General features: G+C 38.6%; 1 protein-coding gene across 1 annotated transcript in view; it reads right to left on the minus strand.

Annotated features, from left to right (window-relative positions):
* AHR (aryl hydrocarbon receptor) overlaps nucleotides 1–25,107 on the minus strand; it is a 65,491-nt gene extending 40,384 nt beyond the window's left edge. The window contains exons 1-2 of the mRNA XM_076331388.1: nucleotides 24,963–25,107; nucleotides 17,385–17,572 (exon numbers count right to left, since the gene is read on the minus strand). Of these exons, the coding sequence (XP_076187503.1) occupies nucleotides 17,385–17,572; nucleotides 24,963–25,018 (244 nt within the window). The 5' untranslated portion in view covers nucleotides 25,019–25,107. The remainder of the gene's footprint in view (nucleotides 1–17,384; nucleotides 17,573–24,962) is intronic.
* Between the last annotated feature and the right edge of the window lie 516 nt (nucleotides 25,108–25,623).

Raw genomic sequence — 25,623 nt, forward strand, 5'->3', positions numbered from 1 at the left:
AAAGCACTTCTGGTAGTTGAGCAGTTCCTCCCCAAAATGTGCATCAAGTTATCTTTGCACAATTGATTCTTAGGTAAAAGGATTTATATTAGCTATTTCTGTTCACTATGTTCACCAGAACCCCCCCCCCCACGTAATTCCAGAAATATATGCATTTAGCTTAACAGTTTAAAATGAGAAAATTGTGCAAAAATACTTTTAAATACTCTATTGACAATTTCACTCAATTGACTCCATCTGCTTTACTAGGCCTTTTGAATTATTAACAACATTTATAAATATATTCCTTTGACAACTGTCATTGATGACAAAATATATTTTTATATAAAACAGTCCAGTGCAGTTGCAACTATTCACCATCTCTGTTTAATCTTTTAATAGAAACTAAGTTTTACTCCCATATTTATAATTTAAGACATTTGCTTTAGTTCTAAAATTAATCCATCTAATTAAAGATTAGCTTTGATAAAACAGAATGAGAAACTATTATTAGTTTTAATATGTTAGTGAGGGAAACACATAGAAGACAGATTACAAGATGACACGGAGCTCTCCCCGGGATTCAGACGGTGACTGTTACTGATCGGAACCCCGCTTCCTTCCTGCATCCCAGGCCTTTGTGCAGAAGGATTCTGAACTCATCAAGACTTCTAATTAGTGGTTGTAAACTACATCTTATTCTGATATTTTTTTTTTCAAATATACTGCTGCTATGAAGTGTTTTGTAGAAATGAGTACCAACTGATTCCAGGCACAGCTTCGTACTATCACCCTGACCTTACAGTACAAAAGGAACAGCAACATGAGAATTTTTGGCAAAAGCTATATGCATCTCCCTTACTGCCTCACACGTCACCATTTCTGTAGAAAAACTGCCAATCATAATTTAAGGAATTAATTTTACCTTTACATTTAATACATCACATAAATTTATAAAAGGAAATAGAAGAACGTTTCTATTTCTCCAACAGAGATGAAAACTTCTTAGAAGAGTTTGATAGCACTTACATACAAACAAATTTTGGATATAGTTTAATAATTCTGCAGTTTAGTTTCAGATATCTGCATTCCAAATGAGTATAAAGTTGAACGATCCTCGTTCTTATAACAAAACACAAGTAATAAGATGGAAACAAATGCAATGGTTCAAAGAACAGAAGGGTTTGATTTGTGAAGGTAAGACAGTCATCAAACACTACCCCCAGCCTGCTTTCCCACCTGAAAGTGGACATTACTAGCTCTACAACTTGGGTATCTCTGGCAGGGGACATATTTACCTTTAAGCTATGATAGTTCACAGCATATGGTGCTCATGTAAAACAAAAACAACAGCGCTTCCTTAATACGGTGAGTAGTAGACAGCTGCAACTCAATGTTCACAGCCATCCAGCTTCAGCCATTGCTGCAGAGCTCAACGGCTAATGCGAGCCAGAAGCCCGAATAAAGTTTAATAGAACTTTTTGTAAGTTCTAGAACTTTTGTAAGTTATTAGAACAATTTGTAAGCCCCCTTTGCATACATTAAATGATATTTGCAAGTGTGATGGCTGAATATTAAATGTCACTGAATCCAACATTATATTTATCAAAGAGAGCAGAAGATGAACACTACTATCTTTTCCCTACAAATGTTAATATCCCATAAACAGCTCTTAACTCTCTCTGACCCAGACATATTCAATTAAAACAACTAGGCTGTGCAAGGTTGCTGGAAAAGTTAGTGATTTATGTTATTTTACCAATTGAGGAAAAGTGAAATGAGCCTATACTGTCTCCAGTTTTGTGGTACATATGTGTATCAACTCCTCAGAAAAAAAAATTCACCCTGCTAAAAGCATAACTTCTGACTGGTCTCTCAGGTATGTTTAAACACAAAAGTTCAAGTGCAAAAGGGAATTACAAAGGCATATTACTGGTGATGACTATACTAATGTGTGAGCAGAGGGAGGTACCGACCTGTACAAAGCTAAAATAGCAGGTGGGATAGACATGGTCTGTTTTGCCCAAAGCATATCCAGAACCTCTGAGATGGAACTGATCTCGTTCAGTCTCATAAAAGACAGACGAAATTTCCACACGTTCCTTCAGGACATCCTGGCTTTCTAGGGCAGACAAAAAGTTATCATATTGCTATCAACTTTCCTAGCCTGCTTCTAGCTTTAGTAACAAAAGAAGCTATCAAAAAAGCAGTGTCTATAGTATCAAATTTGTTTTCCTGCTCTTCATGCAGGTTGTGAAAACTACCAATATTTGCCTCTCTCCTCAAACATAACTGGCATAATTTAAGGGCGAATTATAAATAAACTAGATGGAGTTCAGTAATGTATTGCTTAAGAAAGGAACTATGGGTGTTTAGTCTAGTTAGTACTGTAGTAATTTACAACTTTCTGCTTTTATGTACCAAATGGCATTTCCATCCTTAGATCCTAGTGCCAAAAAAATCTACTATTTCATTTCAAACATTTAGCAGTATTACACCGACTATGCATACTGCCAGCTCTGCAGAATAAATTCAAGTAACAAAATATTTGACATCCAACCTGTTCCCTGGAAGCAACTTACTCTGCAAGCAAAACAGCAAAAGCTTCTGCTATAAACAATTCATCCTGCTCATAAGACTAAAAATCAAATTTGGGTATCACAGCTGATTACAATTTTCATTGTTGCATGGCATAAAAATACAAAAATAATTAGCTTTTACAAAATTATTTCTTATTTGCATCTCTTAGCTCCATTTATCTTATGCATGTAACTTCCTTATACATAGCCTTTAAGTGGGGTGACAATTCATCTTTAAATTCAATTTGAAGAACACAGTCCATTGTCACATTCAGAAAGGAGACAGCAACATTTATTTTCAGATACGTACGTGGAAAAAATGACGCTGTAGAAATGTTATATTTGAGCTTACTGCATCAGCTAACAGTTTACCAGGTTAAGATTAATTTTTGAGTTTCCAGAAATTACACAAGTATCATTTAAGTGCAAATAGGTTAAGGCTATTATCAATGTCTTGAGAGGAAAAGAGTTCAGTTTGTGGCCTTAATATATATCTAAATATAGTAAATATCCCATAATACAGAATTTTTTATTTCCTAGGTTGATTTTTGACAGGAAGTAGCATTTAGTAAAATATTTTAGTGCTTTGGTTCCTACTGATTGTAATGATGGCATCACAAAAAAAAAAAAGCTATTAAAATACAGAACTGATTCCCTAGACATCTCACAGATGCTGCCAAATGAGCTACACCCTCTGCTAAGCATTAAGTTTCTAATTAAGGGAGATTAAATCCTCCTGTGTCATAGCATGGTGGTAACACTGAAAGCAATAATCTTGACCACGCATCTTCCCAGAGAACCTTCCACATATCTATAGGTCTGAAGAATGCCTATGAGCATTAATGGTATGATTTGCATTTTAGAAGTCCCTTGAACATGGAGTTCAAATTCTTGATGCTAAGAAGGGTCCTAATAGCACCTACTGAGTTCTTCCATCAGAGAAGGTGAACAGAAAGGAGAGAATCTGGTCATGACATATAAAGTCAGTAAACACCTATATAAAGACAGGAATTCCCTCCGGGGAGAGATCATGGAGCCCTAGAAGGATGCCTGTAAGAATCACATAGCTGTGCAGACAGTGCCATCATGAAACCCTGAGTTAGAAAATCTGAAAATGTCTGAAATACAGCTGTGTTCTCACTGCTGTAGCTTGCTAAAGGGGAGGGGGGGGAGGGGGGGAGAGTATAATTAAGGCAATTCCCCAAAAGTCTCTTGTACTTTCCATTTAATTTAATATGGCTCTAATTTGACATTTACTTTAATATGGTTGTGGGTATGGGGTTGGCTAATGCAGCCAAAGAATCTTCAGAATACTTGAAAGATACCTCAAGTATGAAAATATTTATATACAGTGTAAATTCCCATGTTTTATTTTCATCCTGAAAGGAATGTGACCCACTTTACGAAAGAGAGCAACTTTAGGCTTGGGGGCCATTACCAAATCAGAAGGGAGACAGATCTTTTCCCATATGATTTCACACAGATAAGATCCCATAAAGTTTCAAGCAGCACATGACTTTGAACAGCACTGAAAGATTCTGCAAAGGTCATTCTCTCTGAGACAGAAGCAGAAGTGTTTTCTGAACAGTTATAACCATCTAATAGTGTATCATTTGAATCTGTCCCCTTCCACCTGATATCACCTTCCCTCCCCGTTCATTTCCATTTATGTGCCTTAATCAGGCAAGTCCTCTCCAAGAGATTATAAAGTAATTTACATATGGGCTTCCTGGGAGAGAGGAGGCAAAAAATGAACATGGCTATATTCCTTCCTAGGACACTTAGGAGCTTAAACTGGGAAAATAAGGTGAAGGGCTAACAATGAGAGAGAGTCTTAGCTGTTTATCACCAGGTTAGTCACTAACAGTCAGGTATGAGACCTCAGTTAGAGGAAGGCACAAAAAGACGTCAGATAATCTGTCCCCACTCTTGCACTTCAGATAGTATCTCTCTCCATTAAAAGGTAGAATGAAAACTATCTATAAAATGTAATAGCCCTCCCAAAACCATGTCTTTGTGTATAGATGTAGCGACTTGTTTGAGCCATACTGTTCCAGAGATGAGATGCATTTCACAACGCGAGCTGCTCCTCAGCACTGCTACTTGAACTGATGAATGGAAACGTGTTTCTGGTGCTACCATTTATATCTCCTTTGCACTAGATAAACATAGACTGGAATGGATGTTGCAGGTGACATAAAATGACAGCAAAGTAATTTGAAGTTGGGAGGTGTGGAATAGAAACACTTGCTACAGTTCCTCTCAAACACAGCCATGTTTCCCCATTTTGTGCAAGCTTTTTGTCACATTCTTCTGTTTTGGTCTAATTCAGACGGATTAAAATCCTGCCGGAAAAAAGCTTATAAGAGTCCTCCAGTGTTCTTGCACATGTAACAGGTAGAGCCTGATGTCATATTACTTTTAAAAGTTTGACTGCTCAGGCACTTCCTCTTCCTGTCAGTAGTATCTCTAATACTTTCTTCTCTTAAGTTAGAAGAGGCAGTGTAAGGCTCACTACATTTTTTACATTATTAGTGATCCAACTCTTTGCTTGAATTATTTTTTCCTATATAGCTTATAATAGTTATTACAATACTCCACCATTCCATCTTTTTCCAGGCTTCCTTATTGCTTAATGTAAAATGTTTTTCTTTCTTAGTCTAACTATGCTTTTAAACTTCTCATTTGTATATGCAGATTTTATAGCTTTCTCTCTCTTTTACCAGGTGTCTGTCTTATTTAATTCTGTGACCAAGCATCCTAATGATTTTGTAGAAATGTCCTCTGCTTTTATCCAGTCTTGGCTTTTTTTTTTTTTTTTTTTACAGTCTATGTTTTACTGGAAAAGCATTTGCTGAAGAGGTCAAAAATAAACCAACTGATCCATTTCATGCATTCATCACTTCTTGAAATTTTGCCCCAACTTTTGATTCTGAACATACCCTAAATCACATTTTATGAGCAGGCAGCTCGGATCCATTTGGTGACGGGTGATCTGCTTGCACACACAGGCCCATTCTAACAAATATTTTTTTTCTTTACAATCAAGGCCTTTTATCGTTTACAAAAGTTAACCTTTACTTGGCCTGTACAGCAAAACAAGACTTTTTTTTTTTTAAGCTTGTTCCCACTACTGCAAGCACTTTCAATTAAGCAAGCAGAAGTTGTGTCCAAGAAGGAAACCACCTTGCACAACATAGCACTCAAGAGTCCAGGCAATTAGCCACTTTTTTTTATTTTCTCAGTGTTTCTTTCTATATCACTGATGCAAAAATGTTAAAACAGCAACAGAAACACCATAACTTATCATGAACTGAAACTACCTAGTAACCTTTTCTTCTGATATGGTTTGAGAAGCAATTGTCTATTTACTCTTGAATTCTGAGGTGAGTTAAATATTTAAGTGCTGGTTTTAAAACATTTTCAAAAGATACAAATCAGACTAAAAGCAATTGGAAAGCCTGTTGACAGTATTCTGCTAAACTTTTCCTAATTCAGCTCAAATATACAAATCTCATAACATCAGCAGTTTATCCTCAACAATTTCTTGACAGAGATCTCTTGACTTCTGAGGTACCAGAAATGTCACAATTCTGAAAAAAAAAATTCTAGTGCTAGACCAAACAGTAAAGTTGTATTAGCAACTACAGAAAAATTATGACCAAAAGTAATGAATTGTTGGGGTTGTTTTTTTTTTCACATCTGTAGAATTAATTCCATTTTCAATACCTTGCATAATATTCTAGTCCTCCATGTGAGACATCAGAAGAGGGAGAGTTTATCAAGTTAGTTACATGGCAGATGATGTTAATCAACCCTACTGGCTTACACAAAAATGCCGGCTGCATGCTTAGAGCAAAATGCTTTGCAATTTACATTTTGCAAAGCAATTGAATTCTTTTCCCTACAGTATCACACCCACGTAGAGTCAGTGTTTCTTTGAAAAGCATTAAGAATGCCACAGCTACTGGTAAACATGCCCGAAGTTATGACATTGAAGAAACACCCTTACTGGTTTTAAAAGCACTTTATAGAACAAAGACATTAGATACTACTAGATTTGCCTAACGTATATACCATAAAGGTATAAAAACCTGTTTTAAAACATTCATATAACCCAATAACTTGAAGTTTAACCAGATTGTGTATGAGATTTTCCTCAACGTTCATAGCATGCTTTCTTTTGACCCATTCCCAAAATGCAGCTCAGCAAGCCCTGAACTGTTTGTTGAAGCAGATTGGTGTTTCTCTTTACCGTTAAAAGACTAAAATAAAAATAAATGAAAAATCTCCTGTTATAGATCTGAAAAAAACATTATACACCACTGAATTGCTCACAACACAGATTAAAACCAACTCAAGTTCTGCTACACAGGACAGCTGAACTCAGTTTTTTTTGTACGTTCTTACCCTTTTTAATGTTGCTTTTTAAAGAAAGAGTAACAGCATTATTAAGTGTGGAATGTTAAGTGTTTATGCAGTAGTCTCCCTTAAATGGGGGACATATCTTCAGTTGCCACAAAGTGGTACTTAACACACTGGTATGTTTTCTTAAGCAGAAGGAAAAACCAACAACCAAGCTGTGTATTTTTTTCCCTTAAGTGACTAACTGCGCGATGCTGAACTTAGTTCACAGCGTGCTAATTAATCACTCCAGAAACACCATGCTAAGTCAACATGTGCCTACCTCCAAAAATGAGAGTTCAGTCATTGCATTTGGAAGACTCAAGTCTCTGTTCACACAAACACTTGCACTACCTAAAGCAGATGTTCCCAAACTGTGCTGTGCAAGACACTTCAAAGCTATTTTATATGTGTGGTAGGCATTAGGAGCCACCGCTCCTGAGCCGGGGGTGGCGGGGGGAGAAAAGGAAAAAAAAGAGTCAGAAGCTGTCACAACCACTATGCAATAAAAGCTCATTCCCTTAAAGCCTACAAGCATGTGTGTGCTTCTTGCTCAGAATACCCCCATCAGGCTCCCAGATTGGGAGAATGTAAAAGGGAGACAGAACGAGATTTATATGGGAGTTGAAAGGCAAGCAGCCATTTTTGAGAGCAAGAAGTAGGTAGAAGGTTACAGGACCATGAAGTGTAGGATCAGGAATAAACTATTATGTCTTTGTCCAAGAAGGTCAGTGGTATCTATATGCCGTCCGGGAATTTCTGAGCTTCTAATACATCAGTGCTAGTTCTCCTCAACTTAAAGTAGAGCCTGGAGTTGAGGAAAAAAAACCAGCCCTGGAGAATGACTGTACATGACACAGCTATAATACAGCAGAACACCAATCAGTGTGCAGTGCTTTTATGGCAAGCGAGTTGTACCTAGTCACCTGATGCCAGAATTTTAGTTCAGGTTTGTTGTTGGGGGTTTTTTTGCGTTTTATTTGTTTGTTTTTTAAACACGCATAGGGAATATAACTTTACTTCTGCTTTTATCATTTGCTTTAAAGGAGAAAAGCAAATTTCAGGAAACATGCAGTTGTTCAAATCTGTCAACTCTCACTTGGGCTTTGAAGCCTATAAACCACATACCAAACTGTATACTGCTTGTGGTTTCAAGACTTAGAGGCAATGAACTCTTGTTCCATAACTATCACAGAGACAACAGTCACCTGCTGAATCACCAAAACCATATCCTGGCACACCCGCATTTCTTCTGAGGTACTTCCCATTCAATTGCTTGTTTGGGTACATCTTCCTTGCTTCTACAGGAAAAAAGTCAGCAAGAGGTGCACGCTTGTAAATTGCGACTTACCATCAGACCTATTAATATGATACTGCTTTAGCCACAAAAAGGGGAGGGAAAAAAAGCTTGCAATTTTTTTTTTTTTTTTTTAAGGTGAGGGATGAAAAGTCAAAAAAGAAAGTGCGGTGATTTACTTCCTTGTGGAATGAGATCTATGGGAAGTTGAGCCTAGATGCACAGAGGTACCTACCTATCATATTTTTGGTTTTTTGAACCTTTGGTTCCTAGAAGAGAGGTTTCTTTTCCTATAACTTATTTTTTCCATATGTTTGAACAATGCAGAAAGTTTATATGCATAAAGCTAATCAGACATTACATAGTGTTTAAAAATCATCATCTATTTGTTATGCTTCTGATTTGTAGAAAAGACAGGGTAATACTAAATAGAAAATGATAGTTAATACATTTTTTTAATACATCACTAATTCTGAAACAAATGGTTAAACTCTTCGCTAAAAAAAAAATCTTATTGAAATAACTGTTCTCTCAGTTTTATACATCAATAGTCATTTTTTATTATAAAGCCTCAGAATCTAAAGTGATTTTTAAATTCCCTTTACAGTTCACTGTTAGTTTCTTACCTATCAGTTTCAGTGAGGAACTCATCTCACTCAAATTTGGACCTAGTACTCAATGATTAACTCAAATCCTTTTTTTTTTTTCCCCCTAGTGAAACAATGCCTTAACTTTGGCTTCACCCAACTGATGGCTCAATGGCAACTTCATAGAATTTTTGCCTGGGGAATTTCTCTATGATTTTAACTGAAAAAAGGAAACAGTCAATTACATTCAATGTATGAAACAGGACAGTTTAATTCTTCTACTAGTAAAATGCGATGTTGAGTTTTGCCACTATTATATTTAAAGGGTATGGAGGTGGGTTTGGAAGGTTTCTTTACAAGACCATTCAAGTCCAACCCTTGCTATATAAGGGTATTAATGAATAAGCACTTTCTAACAGAAATATCTCTTATTTAAATTGAGGAAAACAGCATTCATTCCACCAAAAGAGATAAAGTTGTCTTCTTATGCCAACTCAAAACTTTTCAGCAATTTAACATTTACCACTGAAGATGTGACAATGGAGTCTGATGGGGGAGTCAGAATATTTGACCAGCCAGGCCATGGACTTGCTCCAGAAATTCCTACTTTATGCAATCAGTTAGAATTTGTCTTGAGGGGCCAAGTATGTATGTCTTTCAGCTTATTAGATGTTATATGTGTGTATATACACATATAACATAACTGCATAAAGCATGCAGTACTGAGCAATTCAAAAGGCACATGGGTTGAATTTCAAGAGGCAATTATTCAGTGGAAAAAAATGAGCATCTCTGTTCAGTTAAAAACAGAGTTTAGCATGCATTACTGAGGGTGACTAATTCCTAATTTGTATGTCCCCTTTAATGTTCACAGCTGACAAACAGCAAACCTACGTTTTCTTAAGGCAGTTTCAGATAACTCTATTCTAGTTCTTACAGTTTACTTCATTTAAGTTTCTAGAATAACTATGGTAAGTTTTATCATTAACATAATACCTTGTTAAAACATACAGCTTGGACAGTCCATCACTGCATTGAGGTGCTGGAACTCCCAGGAGGCTTTTCCCAGAAAACATTTATCAATACATCTATCTGAAACCCTGAAGAGCATTTTTGAAATTGGTTATTTCTTTTACCTTTTTCAGATTCTCTTAAAAAGAAATTATAAATTAATCCATTACAACAACCGAGCTCTGGTAAGTAGAATTAGCTTCTAGTTATCTAGCTAGATGTCCAAAACGATTCACAAAGAAATCATTCTTTAACTAGTTAGTGCTCTATCAAAGCACGTATGGAGGAGAAACTGTTTTAAGAGAGCTGAAGTTTTTGCTTACTTAGGAAAAATAAACAGTTATAACTGGCTAGAACTGTAAACATCTACAGAGCTCAATCATTCAAGCGAGTCTTATTTCCTTATCAGAATACAGATAAAGTCAAACAGGAAAAGCTAGGGCATGTCTCCTATCAACAAGCACACACAGGAGGAAAACTGCTGAGTCATAAAGGCACACACAGCATTAAAAGCTATTCCAGTATTAATAGATTATTTGTACACATTTTTAAAGTGTATTCATCCTGAAGTCTTAAATTACCAGGACATATTTTTAAGGCTGTAGTCAAGCAAACTATACTTGTACAAATTCAAATGGATGAATCGCGAAGCCCATGGAAGACAATTGTTGAGAGCCTGGTGCTACCTCTAATTGCACTTCTCCACTCAAACTGTCTTTGGAGGAGGGATCAACAGTTACTGTGGTTTGTATAACAAAAACAAAAAGCTCCAAATCTCATTATTTGTAGGTGCTACAGTACAGTAATAAAAATGTTAACCAAGATTACAAGATTTGGAATACACAGTGTCAGAGAAGCAGCGATACTTCCTGAGGCCAGGCTTTTTATCTCGCTACCCGGTCTGGGTTTGAGTGTCAATCTCCAGACCACTTACACGGTTAGCATAGGGTAAATTATATTTTAGGCTCTGACCTTGGAAACGAGAGAACATTCACTGCAACAGGTATCCAGAGCAAAGCCCAGAACAGTATGCTTAAAACTAATCTCCCTATTAAGAAGGGCTATAGAGAAAAGACAAAAGCTCTGCACACTGGGAGAGGGTTTTCAAGAAATTTTACAACAGCTTTGTGGAACATAAGAGGCTCCTACACTGACTTTCCATATGCCTTTGATTAAGTAATACATATAGGGCAGAGAAGAAGAGATAACCTTTTATTTCTCTTCCTTGCAAAGGGAGTTCTAACAATGATTAACATTAATCACTGAAATACTACAGTGCAACAGGAAAATAAAATCCAAAGATGACATTAGCTATCAGTATTTGTACCTGGTTTTTCCTCTTTATCCTACAAATATATTGACATATTAAGCTCTTACTTTGTGATATAAACAGAATTTTCAATTTTAGATGTTCGGTTTGGGGTATATTAAATGTTAGTTATATCAATCCATAGGGGTATAGGGCTGCCTAGTTGCATGACATGCCTAGTGACACAGCACTCCTAAAAATAAAATATTTCTGAGCAAGCTAGGAATGAGCATATAACAATGAAAACATACACATTTTGAGATTTAAGGTGATGTCACAGCTACATGGCTCTAATCATCATTTCTGAGGATCAGAATTCAGGACTTCAAAGCCTAAATCCCTACTTATGTTCTGTTATGTAAAATACAGGCTAAAATAGCCTGTAGCAGACGGCCACAAATGCTCAGTATGAATCCCAGGGGCTTGGGGGGGGAGGAGGGGAAGACAAGTACAGCAGTGTCGAAGAACAAACATGGATTAGGAAATAGCTTCAATGGTACAATAGTCTGATACTGAAATAACCATACAATTCCAAGGTTCACATTTTGTAATAATTTTGGATTGGGGCCAGGAGGGAAGACAGTACAAAAGGAAACAGTTGGTTTGTTTGGGTTTTGGGGTTTTTTTTTTCCAATTATTTTTTTTCCTCCAACTCTCACATAAGATTCAAAGCAGCTCATTCAAAAATGTGAAAATGAATTCATATGCATGGTAGAAATACTGAATACAGAAAAGCTAATTAGACAGAGAATGACATAACTTCCAAGCCTGGAAACCAAGCAAATTTAAATCTGAATGATATTTTAGCAGGATGATATATCTGCTAGAAGAATGACCAAGAGATGTGGTGGATTCTCCATTTAACTTCTTCACATCAAAATTGGATGGTGTTCTACAAAACCCACAAACAATCTCTCTCAAACTATGGGTCGTTTTCTTCCTTGGGAGTACAAAAATGGCTCAAGACAGAGTTATGAATCAAATAAGACTAGTCAAGTCCACCAGAAGCTGCTGGCAACAGTAAATTCCTACATGGCATCAACATAAACACTTGAAAGCAGTAAGCGCAGCCTGACTCTACTGCTCTACCCTGGAGGGCTTTAGCTTTCCCTGACATGGGAGTCAGGAGTGTCTATGTATGCAGCAGGAGGAGCAGGGAAAGAGGGTAACATGAAAGCAAAGTCACACTTTCGAAAAATATATGAGGAAAGCTGCATTAGACAAACAAGGCAGGTAAATATAGTCACTGTCTGAAATAAAAGCAAGTCAGGCCAGATCTGCTGTATTATCCTGGCCTTAACAGGTTGAGTTTTAATCAGTTGTTTTGTACTTTCAGGTTTCTGTTTCAGACCACCACCTAACACTTGGCAGAAAGGCTATCTATATCCGCTAGACTGTAGATATGTTGCAGCCCTTCTCAATGTGACAGAATAAATACATTGTCTCCCACTTTGCCTGTCTTTCCCATCTGTACATCTTATCTTAAACTATACTCTCCAGAGCAGGAACCACATGCAGCCTGTTCTCTCCAATACACAGTATGATTGAACAGCGAGCATCACAGGAAGAATACATTATATCAAAGAATATATTTTATGTGATGACAATGGGTTCACTGCAAATTTAAAATATGTTATGCCAAGGAATGTGTGTTGATTATATTACAAAGTAAAATTAGGCAATGCAAACTTACTGGTAAAAATTCTTAATTATTTTGTTTTTGCTGTGCTTGCCAGAATCACTTGCATACAACATAAGAAACCAATTCTAAACTAATTTTGAGCAGAAACTTTCTTCTGTAATTGCAGGATACTGTCCAATAAGCAGGAGGGGAAAAAAAAACCACATACTTTAAACCACAGGAATTCTTAGTGAAATGGATGAAAGGATAATTAAGCAACATGTTAATTTTTTTTTTCTAATGTATTGATACACACACAGCACAGCTACTTCATTTTAGATTCTGCAAGCCTCTCCTTAATTCGCATTATACCTTTAAAAAGAAAAATCATGCCCCTAATGTTAAAAAAGTGATCAATCATTCGAACTCTACTTTTATCCCTTTAACTGCTTCACCAAAACCCTGAGAAGACTCATTATAAGTGTTCTTCCTTACTGCAGTAAAGTATTTCAATGATTATCAAGTCATCATATAAGGACCAAAGCTAGAGGCAAAATGGCTTTTTCCTTTAGTATGCACAGGGAACACAGGCTATGCCTAAATGATTGTCCAGTTGTGCTCCAGATGCTGAACTCGCACCGACCTGCACCCACACAAAGAGCTGTTGTCCCATATTCCACTTTGTATTTTTCACTGCTGAATGCACACATGCATGGGCACTTAGCATCAAAACGGAGTGAAATAATACCAGGACAACGTATAAAGTCTTTCTTTACTGACTGTCAGCAGACACCTGCCTGATTTATCCTAGTCTCTTAAAAATAAAAAGCTTGCCTTAAGCCACTTTCAGAAAGTATCTTACACGCACGAAATAAATACTCCAGCGGTGATTTAAGCTAACCTGCTTGACTTTGAGGACTGCTAATCCACTTCCAGGCAGGTAGCACCGCACAGCTGAGAAGCAACGCCACCTTAAATCACTTCTTAGCTTCGACTCACCGTACAAGAACTTTGACTTTGTAAAGGAACAGACTTGAGACATTCTTTTAAGCCACTACTGAAATCTCCTTCTTGACTACAAGGTCAAATTCGTACATATAAGAGCATGCCAGAGTGCTTGACATGGGGATACAGAAAGCCTTCTGACACCGTGTGGATATGAGACTAACCTGACCACACAGAACTAGTGTATCTAAAGGGTAGTGATACAGAAGGATCACTTAGCAGCACAATAACTTCACTAACAAACTACAACAATCAAAAGCAACTGCTTAACAGAATACAATTACCAACAGAAGAAAGTAAGATGTTTTGAGGTTGTGGAAGAGAAAAAAAAAAATGTACACCTATTTCCTACAACCTGAAATACGGTAAGCATGCAGAAGTCTACCACGTTTCCATCGACACTACGTAAAAACTCACCTGTCTTTAACTCTGGAGACAATTCTGTACCATCTTAATGACTGGGGGCAGGGGAAGATGCTTTTTTGTTTGTGGGGTTTTTGTTTGGTTTTTTTTATATAAATACACTTAGCTTTTAAAGTAACAACAAAAAAACTTGTAGACTTCTAAGTGAGGTACATTTATTCAAATTGATGTAACTTCTTGAGATGTCTTTCACAAAACAGTTCTTTCCCGCCCCTCAGACTTCCTCCTTCAGAAAACAGACATTCACTCTGGATTATTTAAACTTGGAAAAATGCAAGTGTTTTCTTTGAAAAAATATCTATTGTTACAGCAAAAACTTGGGTTTCCTTTCAAGCAAGATCATATGATTACGCGTTTATATTTTACTTTCCGCAGGAATTTACACACCCCCCATTTGCATCCTGTTATTCATTTAGCGTTTCCCTTTACTTCAGCATGCTGCGTTAATAAAGTGGACCTGTTGGCTCAGTCTAGGCACTCAAGGTGACAATCAGTGCTCCCTCTTGCATTTGTCAGATTTTTTTCTATAGGGCTTTCCTTATATATTTAACTACACAAAACATTCCTTCAAAAAAGCAGTTCCATGAGAAGCGCTGCATAGACAGATCGTGAAACTCTAACCTAGGGGTTTTCAGGGTTTTTTTGTTAATTCTGTACTTCAAAGCACTAATTTCTCTTTTGGAAGGTAAGTTTCAACTGAAATAGATTCCATGTTATTTAAGTACATTAAAATAGTATAAAAGATCTTTATTTTCAATACTGGATCTATCATAGTCATAGATTGGTTACTTGTTTATCACTTTAGTCGCTGATGTTAGCCTTTAAACACCTTCAGAAAGATACTGATTACTAACCTGATTTGTAGTCCTACAGTTCAAAGGCCTGAAAAGAAGTAGCAAAAAGCCTTCTTCTGCTAAAAAAAGGTTAAGACAGCTTCTACCGAAGCTATTCTATCTGAAGGTATATATTAAGCTTGCTTCATCTTACACTGTTCAAAATGTCTTACACAAGATAAGCAACATCAAATTATTTATCTTTTCATATTTACCAGGGTTTTTTATTTTATGGAGACTATATGAAAAGTATCCTGCTGTACTGCACCTAGTATATGCACTTACTTGTTACTTGAAAAGTCCTTTCCTACGAGGCAAATCAAAATTCTGCTACTTAATTCATTATAACACAACTAAATACCCTATATTCTACAGCTGTGGTCCAGTATGGTAGCATTAGCTGCGTATGTTTGTCTGACGTGGACACCATCCTAACAGTGTGCTACTGAGTTGAAAACATAGGTTAAGTTTGCTTCAATTCTGGATCCACAGTAGTTAAATTACAACCTGAAATGCAAATATAACTTCTCTGCTACTAATGCACATCTAATTCATCACCACTCTAAATGGCTGAAAGCTACCTTTGCATTCAAATTAGAAACAAGCAACTGATGTAAATTTTGGTGTGAAGTGATTCTGGCTGTCTCTTTATAGCTAAAGCCATGGATTTTTTTTTTCCCTATACAGAAATCATAGCCTTAAACCACTTTATTCCAGGACCTTCAAGTGCAAATTGTCAGGGGCGGCATGGGAAAGAAACAAAAATCAAGCACTGTCACTGCATGAGAAATTGAGATTTGCTATTATCACTCCATCCCAAGTAAGGCAAAAAACCTTGTAATCTTGTATTTGTTTCAGAATACATAATTTAAAAAACAGTTTCACTGAGACCAGAACTACTTCTTCAATTCACCAAGAGAGCACAGACAACCCAAATCATTTGTTTTACAGCAATCAATCTGAGATAACGTCTCGCAAAGACTTTGATGAAACCGATGTGCCAAGAGTACTCTTTCATTTCATGGGAGCAAATATTTTCATTTGAAAAAAAACATTGCTAGAAATATTTGACCAACTCTAGCTGTGAGTAGATTCCATACTAAGAATTGTCCTGAACAAGCACAGAAATCAAGACACTTGCATATATTCTTGAAGCAATAAAATACAGGATATAAATTTATGAGCATTATTAAATTGAAGCCAGTAGACACAATAAATGAAAAGAAATGTTCTGTGTTCCTGCAGGAAAAGGTGGAACTATCTTAGGCGATTAGGTTTCTTCAGTCCTTTCATCCACGGTATGGAGTCACTATCAAGAGGCTGAAACGCTAACTCTTAAACTTATGAGGACAGAGGTTATTTTAATGTCCAAAGTCTTCATAAAAAAACCACTTGCAATTTAATATCAACTCCATTACAAGCAAAATTCCTTAGCTACAGTTGATCAATATAATTTCATCTTCAGCGCAATATTGTAAAACTTCACTGACTGATAAAAAAAAGGACAATTATTTAAATACAAGCTCCCTGCTTTATTCCAGCAATGAAAAGGACCAGACTATTTCTGCCTTTGAAGAAACTGGCATGAAGCCAGACATAGCATCTAACCCAACAGAACAACTTGGGTAGTGAAGGAGAGGGGTAGGACTCCTTGGCCAGCTGTGAGATGGTGTAAGAGAATACATGCTTCTGGCCTGATTACTACTCCGAGCGCTGCTGTATAACCCTTGCCAGGGCTGGGGCCAGGGAAAACCTGCCCACACAACTGGAGAACCTTAGCCGTCGTCTTAATGCCTCATGGCCTGCATTAATCAGGGCTTGAACACAGGAAAGACTTTGCCTCTATTTCTTTACAAGTCACCTTTGCAATAAACTATAGGAAGGGGCACTAGCAATTATTTTATATCAAAAGAAAGTTATTTTTGATGCATCATTAAGCAAAACATACAGCTGATGGGAACTCATATGACATGTTTTGAACAGCAATGGTTTTATGAAGGTGATTTTCAGAGGGGGGGGGAAAAAAAAAGAAATCTCTTCAGTATCTTTGAAAGTCTAAGGAAAAGGACTGGAAGACTCATTAAGGGCAATATTACTTCCAAATGCGAAGCTTTGAAAGACTAGTGATTTAAGTGAAATATAAGTAGCTACATTTGGTTTTCAAGAAACTGGAAAGCTTACTTTATACAGTTACATTGTATATACCCACGCAACTGGATGTTCCATTAAAATACAGATGAATTAACAGTTTTAAGTACTTAAACAGCTGAAATCAACATAGAGCATGAACAGAATTTTACAAGCAGTCAAAACCCAAATAAATTTCCAACACTTACCGTCAAAAAAACTTTTGGCTCTCAGGTAACTGACGCTAAGCCTAAGCACAGACAGCTTATCCAATTTGGCGATAACATCTTGAGGGAAAGGCAGAAGGCTGGCCAAGCGGTCCAGCTCTGCATTCAAGCGGTCCCTGTGTCTCTTGGATGGATTGGACTTGACTCCTTCAGCTGGGGATGGCTTTACTCTGTGGCAAAAAAACAAGCACAATATAAATGTAAGTTCCTTCCCAAAACGAAGGTAAATATTTGCCAAACCTAACATGACAAATTGTCTTTTAAACTTTAACAAGCAAAGTGTTTTTCCTAAGTGACTTCTTTTTCCCATTTGGGAAAAAAAAAAAAATCTAAGATGGTTTAACCCCCCCCCCCTCCAACACACACACTGTTAAATGAAGCAGTTAGAGCTACAATGGCTATTTGAACACGTAATGAACATTTGAAACCTTTGAGATTCAGTGTTTTTTATAAAGCTTCCTACACCTTCACTCAAGTGTCACTTGACTTCTTCTAAATTCAAGGTCAGGTTGGACGGGGCTCTGAGCAACCTGATTTAGTTGAAGACGTCCCTGCCCACGGCAGGGGGGTTGGACTAGATGACCTTTAGAGGTCCCTTCCAACCCAAACTATCCTATGATTCTATGAAATGTTCATATGTTGGTTCTGTAAGATGTATCACTCGCAAAAACACTGAGCATAAAGACTTTCAGCAGTTAATTTCTTCAGCATTTCATTTAGTCGACTTCCAAGCTTCATCCTTGTACCAATTTTATGATGAGAAATTGCAAAAGTTATTTTTGCCGCTGCTGAAAGTAAACCATACCGAAAAATAATTTCATCTTGTATTTCCAGTCAAATAAATAGTGATAGAGTGGACATTCCTATTTTTAGCTTGTTTTTACTTTACGTTTCAATTACACTTCTTGTTAGTTTAAATTCAAGCCCTTCTTTTTACAGGCATTGTTTATTCAAGTGTCACTTGTCAAAAACTTGCACTTAAGTCTGGCTGCCTGTTCCCTAGCACTATGGCTGCCCTTTTGCACGTTAAAGGAGGCATGCTCCTTATGTGGAGCCTGGAAACTTGAAGATGCCATAATACAAAATGTTAACACACAGAAATATAATATATCAGCAGCAGCTACTTACTCCCCAGATGGATAAAGTTAAGACTGCTGCAGGGTAAAGATTGTCTAGGACACAGTTCTGGTAGACCTTTATCCTAAAAACACTGGAAAAGTGGGGAAACAGATGAATCAAGAAATATGAAAATTCTCTCTCTTGAAAAAAACATAGGTTAATCATCAACTGCAATGGATGACAAACTAAATATTTGGTTAGATGTGTGCTTCGGTCACAAGCCCTGACTTTGAGACCTGCAGCTCACCATATCCCTAAGTAAATATTAAAATAATTTAGTAAAGCTTTCTTCACATTCTCTTATTCTGGCAGAATATTCACTTGTACAAGACTTATGATTAACACAATTTAAATATAACCCTAACAAAATAAAGTTCAAAATCACCAAACATTACCAGTAACATTAAAAGTTACTTCATAAATACTTTTTATGTATTAAACTGCCATAAATGCAGAGACAGAATAATAAATTCCAAACTTTAAGCAGATAACAGTTGTAGAACAATCAGTGAACAGCTCACTACTATCAAATCAAACAGGTCTACTTCCGAAAAGTGGAGGTCCCCATGGAAACCGTTCAAAACACGTAATCTTTTCCAAATAAATCAGCACTAAATACCAGACTTTTCTATTTTCACAACTGTCCTCCACTTTGCTTAAAACTTCTATAAGCAATTTGACAAGTAGTTGAAACTATATGCAACTGTGCAGTTATCTCGTCAAGCTGTTAGTTAGATCTAATTGTTTTTGCTTTACTTTCTAATGATGTCTCTTTCTTACTTCTAACTAGTTCAAAGCTTAAGGATTTTCTAAGTGTAGTATACAACATTTCTGAACATTAAGTTACCGGTATCTGCAGCATAAATCCTACCATGTTCTCTCCCTCCAAATCAAACATTGATTTTCCCTAATTTTCCCCTTTGTCACCCAACTAAAATCCATTGTATAAAAATGGATCCTTCAGTGACGAAGGGAATAAGGGCAGAAATGCGGGGGCATAAGTAGCAAGCTAAACCATTTTCCAACCACTTAGGTAAACCCTTGATGCTAAAGACAGCCCTAGCTGCATTGCAGAAAGTTATCTTCAAGGAAAATTACGTGCCATGTCAAGATTAAATCCATGCATGTGTTTTATTTAAAAGAAATAAAAAGACGAAAGAAGGGAAAGGATTTTAAGCTGATTTTTCAGTTCTTGATCTTTTACCTTTCACAGGAAATTTGAATTCCCTAATCAAAAGCCAGAGTTCTCCGTACACTCAGTGCCTCCAAACTGAGCTACAATCCTTATCATCCAAAAGCTGCAAGACAAGCAAGAACCCTTAATTCTTGTTTTAACAGTTCTAAAGGATTTGCCATCATAACATTAGCTGACTACTATTTCATAGGTACAGACTACTTAATCAGAAGTTTTCATTACACATGCTTACCATGTGCGCCTTCACAGACATTAACAACACTGAATTATTAAAAAGAAAGTGCACAAGTACCCGAGTCTTAATTATTATCAAAAGGCCAAAATAAGTTTCAATATTTACATGCTAATTTGTACTTTTTTAAAGGGAAATTGAAGCAGTTCTTTGACAAAATGAAAAGAAAGCATAAATTTATTTTCTTCATAACATGACAACAAAAACTTTGAAGAGAAGGAAGAAACCCAACAACCAAGCACTGAAAAGCATGATACCTTATTAACAAGACTGAAATGTGAAATGAAGTCAGGAAATAAAACAATGTGCAAGAAGAGTACTAAAGATACAGCAACATGTTAAAAAACTAATTCTATTCAAAAAACCTAATTAGAAGTTCATCAGAACTATTTTATTGCTTAGGAAAAAAGGACATAAGGAAGAACATACATGTCACCTAGCTAATGGATGTAATCTTTTCAGCTACATATATTTTTCATGTCGTATTTAATAGTACATGCAATAATGTATGTTATTCTTATGTATATTATTTAATTGAATGTAGGGCAGGTATATGAAATACATCAGTTACCACTAAGCAAGTATTACAATAGGTGACATCCTCCAAAATTCTCTATTTACTTTAGCAACTGAAAAATACTCTTTTATTTCCCACTCCGAATTTACGATTACTAACAATTCAGCTGACGATTCCTTTGGAAGCAACAGATATGACACAGACTGTCGACCCCTTCGATCAAAAGTTGTTGTCAACCTATCTTGAAGGGACAACAGACCCTTTCCAGTGGCTCCTTCAGCAGGCAATGAAACCAGCAAAGATTTAGGCCGCTGAAGGGATAAAGTTGTTTTTACTAAAAAACCTCAATCAGCAGCGTGCTACTTGTCTGATGCCAGGCAACTGTTTGTCCTCCAGTAGTAAACAGAGTTTTAGTTTGCTCAGGTTGTTTTGGTGTATGAGGGACTCCACCAGAGTGATAGAGACAGCCAGAACATCAACCAAGAATGAAAGTTTCACACTCAGTTTTAACATATTTCATTACTGGTTAAGATGACAAGCCAAGGCTATTTGGAAAGGGGAGGGGGGGGAAAGTATGTTCCTATCTACTGACCGTGTTATCTACATTTGTCTAGCTCCATTTGCTGCAGATTCTCTTTCTAAAAAGTATACTTTTGCAAGAAGCATTGACCAAAAACCAACCAACCAAAAAAAAAAGCACAAACCTTAAAAAAAGTTAATTTTAAGTGGCAGTCTACATGTAACATACAGGTACCCCAAGACTGGCAAGGTTATCATTTACATATAACAGCAGCTTTATTGCCTCCACATTTCAAATAAGAGGTGCAAACTGCTGTTTGCAGCAGATACTGCTTTACACAAAGGAATCTTTTAATGATTATTTTTCTTTTCTGATGAACTTCCATTTTGAAACCTTGTTCTGGCACTTCTTGTTTGTTTGCCTTGAAAAAATACATAAATCATTTCATTTTTTAAATTAAAATATCTCTGCACTGCTTTCTGAAATTACTATGTCTACTCATAATTAAGGATCAACCAGTCAAACATTTTTCTCTGGAGCACTTAATATCATGAATACATTTAAGCTAACACAGAACAAAACCATATTATAATTTCTTATTTAGTCTGCTACAGAAACACGCCATTACGCTTTTTGTACCTGCATAGTATGAAACATTTAGACCTCCCCACCCTGCTCCTTGTCTATTACATTTATCTAGTTATGCAAAACAATTCCTATCCAAACACGGAAAGACAACAAAAAAAAGAAAGCCAAGGCAAATCAGAGCTAGTAGGCAGAAAAATATAAAAAACTACAACGTGGAGCTACCTTTATATAATGTCCTTCACCTAATGTTAGAATCTATCTACAATAAACCCCACTTCCATAAAATTTGCATGTTATCCTTCCTACTACAATACTAGTATATAAATTCAGCAGTTCAGTTAATAATCACTAGAGAAAAGGAATTCAAGACTTTTAAAAAAAAAAAAAGAAAAAGCAGGGGCCACCCATTGGTCCCCAAGTTTCAGTGGAGAGTGAAACACCCCACAGACATGCTGCCACCAGGGGGACTCGCAGGGTTCAAACATTAAATGAAGAGGAAATCTAAGGCTCCAAGGTTTTAAGCAAGTGATTTCTGTAGCATACTACACGCAACTGGAGTGCACATGATTTAGCGGGCTTTTTTTTTTTTTTTTCAGATGACAAGATAACAAGATGAACTGCAGGAACAGTTGCCTATTAAGTTCCCCATGATTGCTTTTCTTTTTCAGCTGCGATACTGTAATTCCTTACTGAATCAGAAAAAGCACATTTCAACACTCGGCACTGTCAGGCAATAGCCCGAGATTCCCTCTCAAGTTCAGTCCTTTACACGGCACGTAACAAAAATGGGGAGTTGCAGGGGGCAGTTTCCTAAACTGGTTTCGAGTTACCACCATGGCTTTAATGAGTTATTTGTACCTGAAGCAAGAAGTCTTTTCATTTTTTTCCATGGCAACTACAGCATTATATGAATAGCTTCTTCCATTTCTATAAACTAGCTGCCTATTACCACAGGTTACCAATTATCATGATCCACTCAGAATTACATATATGGCAAATAAATCATTAGAAGAACTATCTACAGAAACAATCTCTTCTATAAAAGATACTAGTCCCAACAATGTATCACTTTTTTTTTTTTTTTTTTTTTTTTTTTTTAAGAGCTGTGAATTCTACTGGAGGGAGGAAATATCAACTTCAAATGGAAATATCAACTTCAAATGGATTAAAATCATGGTAGTGTCAAACCATAGGACAAGAAAACACAACACTGGAACTGTTCATAAAGCTTAAAATCTTTATTAACCAGCAGCAAGCACATCTTCCCTCCCTCCCCCAATCGGTTACAAAAGCTTATTGCTTCTCTCACTTTTTTTGGCCGAAGGTATGGTCTGTAATTAGTTATGTGAGAAATTGGAGCCCTCTGACCCACTAGCAACGTTCTGTAAGGTTGGTCTAAAAGAAGAAGCCACCAAAGAGCATAGCCATTATGAGGAGAAAAGAAACAAATAGGTGATACATGAAAGACAAATTAATCTTGCATTAAAATAATTTCTAGTAACCCAAGCAAGGTGCATTAATAATCAGCCTCCACTTCCATTTATGAGTGAGCCAACTATTTCAATATGAGTACTTTTATTTTAAGAAGAAACACGTAATTCTCCCTTTGCTCCTAAAGGACAAAGTCCCTCAATAGATAAATGATTTCCATTAGTAATAAAAAAGGCTTCCAGTTCAACTAATCAGAGAAGCTCGGTCAACTTACATAAAAAGGGAGATACACGGAAAAGGATTGCTTACATAGCTACTAAAGTAATATAAAAGAGAAAGTTTTACATCCTCTAACCAAGATTAACCAGAATTTAATAGTAAGCCAGACATTAAGCGATCTTACCAGCAAGGCAGAACATCTCATCCTTTCACAATCAGAACTTAAGATTTGCCTTTAGCAACTAATAGTCCTCAAACACCACCAATACATTTTTATTTCTTCACAAAAAACCCACTCATTTTATTCTTAAAATCCAGACCCACAGCATGAACTTGATTTGATACCTCTACATTTTTGTTTGGAAATGAATGGTCAAAAGAGCAAACACTATTTTCATCATGAATGCATCTTCTAGCAAGGGAATTTTTTTTAAAAAATGCTTTTTTTAAGCTTTCTGTGTTAATCTGTAGGATGGAAACCCAGCTATGTACATGCGTTCATTCTAACAACTCCAACCATAAAGAAACAAGCACTCAAGCTAATTCCCCTGCCCCCAAGACAGTTGTCTGCTATAAATCTAGAAACACAGTGTTCACAATAGAATTTCATTAAATATTTGTCATTCTCTCCTTTAATGCTTTTGTAACCTTGGCAGTTATTTTGCATCTACAGAAGTACCCCGCAGAAGTACACAGGGATTTTTTGAGCTTTGCATCACAGTTAGCTTATTTTTCTTGCAACTCAGTAGTTTAGCTTTGCTACTTTCTATGACCTATAGATTCTTGACTTTCAGTTGAAAGTGCAAGTTAAGCATCTCCTCCAGCCTGAAAAATCACTCTCATGAGACCAGTCTTTTAGCAGAGTATGCAAAGCCTAGGAGTCAAACCTACAGCAGGTGCATAATATGAAATTACTCGGGTACTAAGCTGTTCCCAGAGTTTAAAAAAGATAAATTCATAAACAAAAAGCCACCATACGGCCAGACTTCCCCCCCCTCCCCTTTCGACCAGTCTGCAGCACTTGGGTTTGTTTGGAGCTGAACAAATAAAAACATCTAATGTAATACCGGAGGGTTAAAGCTGGTTCAGCCCTCCCAGATAGGCTAAAAATAGCCCTAAACGGTGGGAATCGGCCGAGCCTTTCCTGGCTCCGACCCCGCGCTCCCCGCAGAAACACCTGAGGGCCCGGCAGCCGCGGTGCGGAGCGGTGAGGTGCGGAGCGGTGAGGTGCGGAGCGGTGAGGTGCGGAGCGGTGAGGTGCGGAGCGGTGAGGTGCGGAGCGGCCCAGGCGCGCCGCAGCGCGGGGCGGGGGCGGCGGGAGCGCGGCAGCCATCGCGCGGGCGCCCGCCCGGGACGGCGCGGCTCCCGCCGGCGGGACCCGCTCCGGTGGGGTGAGCGCAGCCACCGCACGGGAGCCGTCACCTCAGATGCCTCCCAATGTAGGTCAGCCGGCTGCGCCGCGCTGCCGGCACCGCTCCCTCCTTCCACCGCCTCGACCCTCCGGCGCCCCGACACTCCCTTTCTTTTTTTTTAAAAAAAAAAAGAAAAAAGCTAAAAACAATAAAAATCCTGCCGGCACCCCTAGGTACCACCTCTCCCGGGCGGCCCTGCACCGCACCGCGCCACCGGCCGCCCCCGCCGGGCCTCAACGACGCGGTGCGCGGCAGAACGGCGAGCCGCCGGGAAGCCGGTCTCTCCCTCCCTGCCTCTCTCCCCTCCCGTCCCGCGGGGCCGCTTACATTTTCTGCACAGGTTTCCGCCGCTTGCGACTGGCGTAGGTGACATTAGGGTTCATCCTGCCGCAGCTCCAGCGCCCCGCGCCGCAGGCTCTGCTGGCCGGGGGCCGCCGCCCTCCTGCCCACCTCGCCCCGGCTGTCGGGAGGGGGCGAGCCCCACCGGCGCCGCAGCCCTCGCCTCGCTTCGCCCGCGGGCCCCGGCCCTGCTGCCCGCGGCCGCCCGGAGCGCGCTCGCTCGCTCGCTCGCAGCGGCGGTGGCGCCTTCCCCGGCCGGGCGAGGACGGGAGGCGGAGGCGCTACGGGGCGGGGATCCCAGGTGATCGGCGGCGGCTACACCCACTCACCGCCCCCGGAGGGCGCAGGTATGGGGGCGGCCGGGGCTTTCCAGCGCCGCTCGCCCCGCGTCTCCCCGCCGAGGCGACGCCGTCTCCCGGCCGGCTCCCTCTGCGGCGGCGGGAGGGTGCGCGGCGGCCTCTGCACCCCGGCGCGGCCGCCGTCTGCTGGCCGAGCGCCTGTCAGTGTGCGCGGCGCCGGGCCGGGCCGGGCCACGCCGCCCCGCCCCGCCCCGCCCCGCCCGGCCCAGCCCCGGGCCCGCTCCTCCCGCCGCCGCCGCGCTCCCCCGGCCGGGTCCCGCCCCGCCCGGCTGACAGCCGCCGTCGCCCCC

Source organism: Aptenodytes patagonicus, chromosome 2, assembly GCF_965638725.1.
Source record: "Aptenodytes patagonicus chromosome 2, bAptPat1.pri.cur, whole genome shotgun sequence".
Taxonomy (NCBI): domain Eukaryota; kingdom Metazoa; phylum Chordata; class Aves; order Sphenisciformes; family Spheniscidae; genus Aptenodytes; species Aptenodytes patagonicus.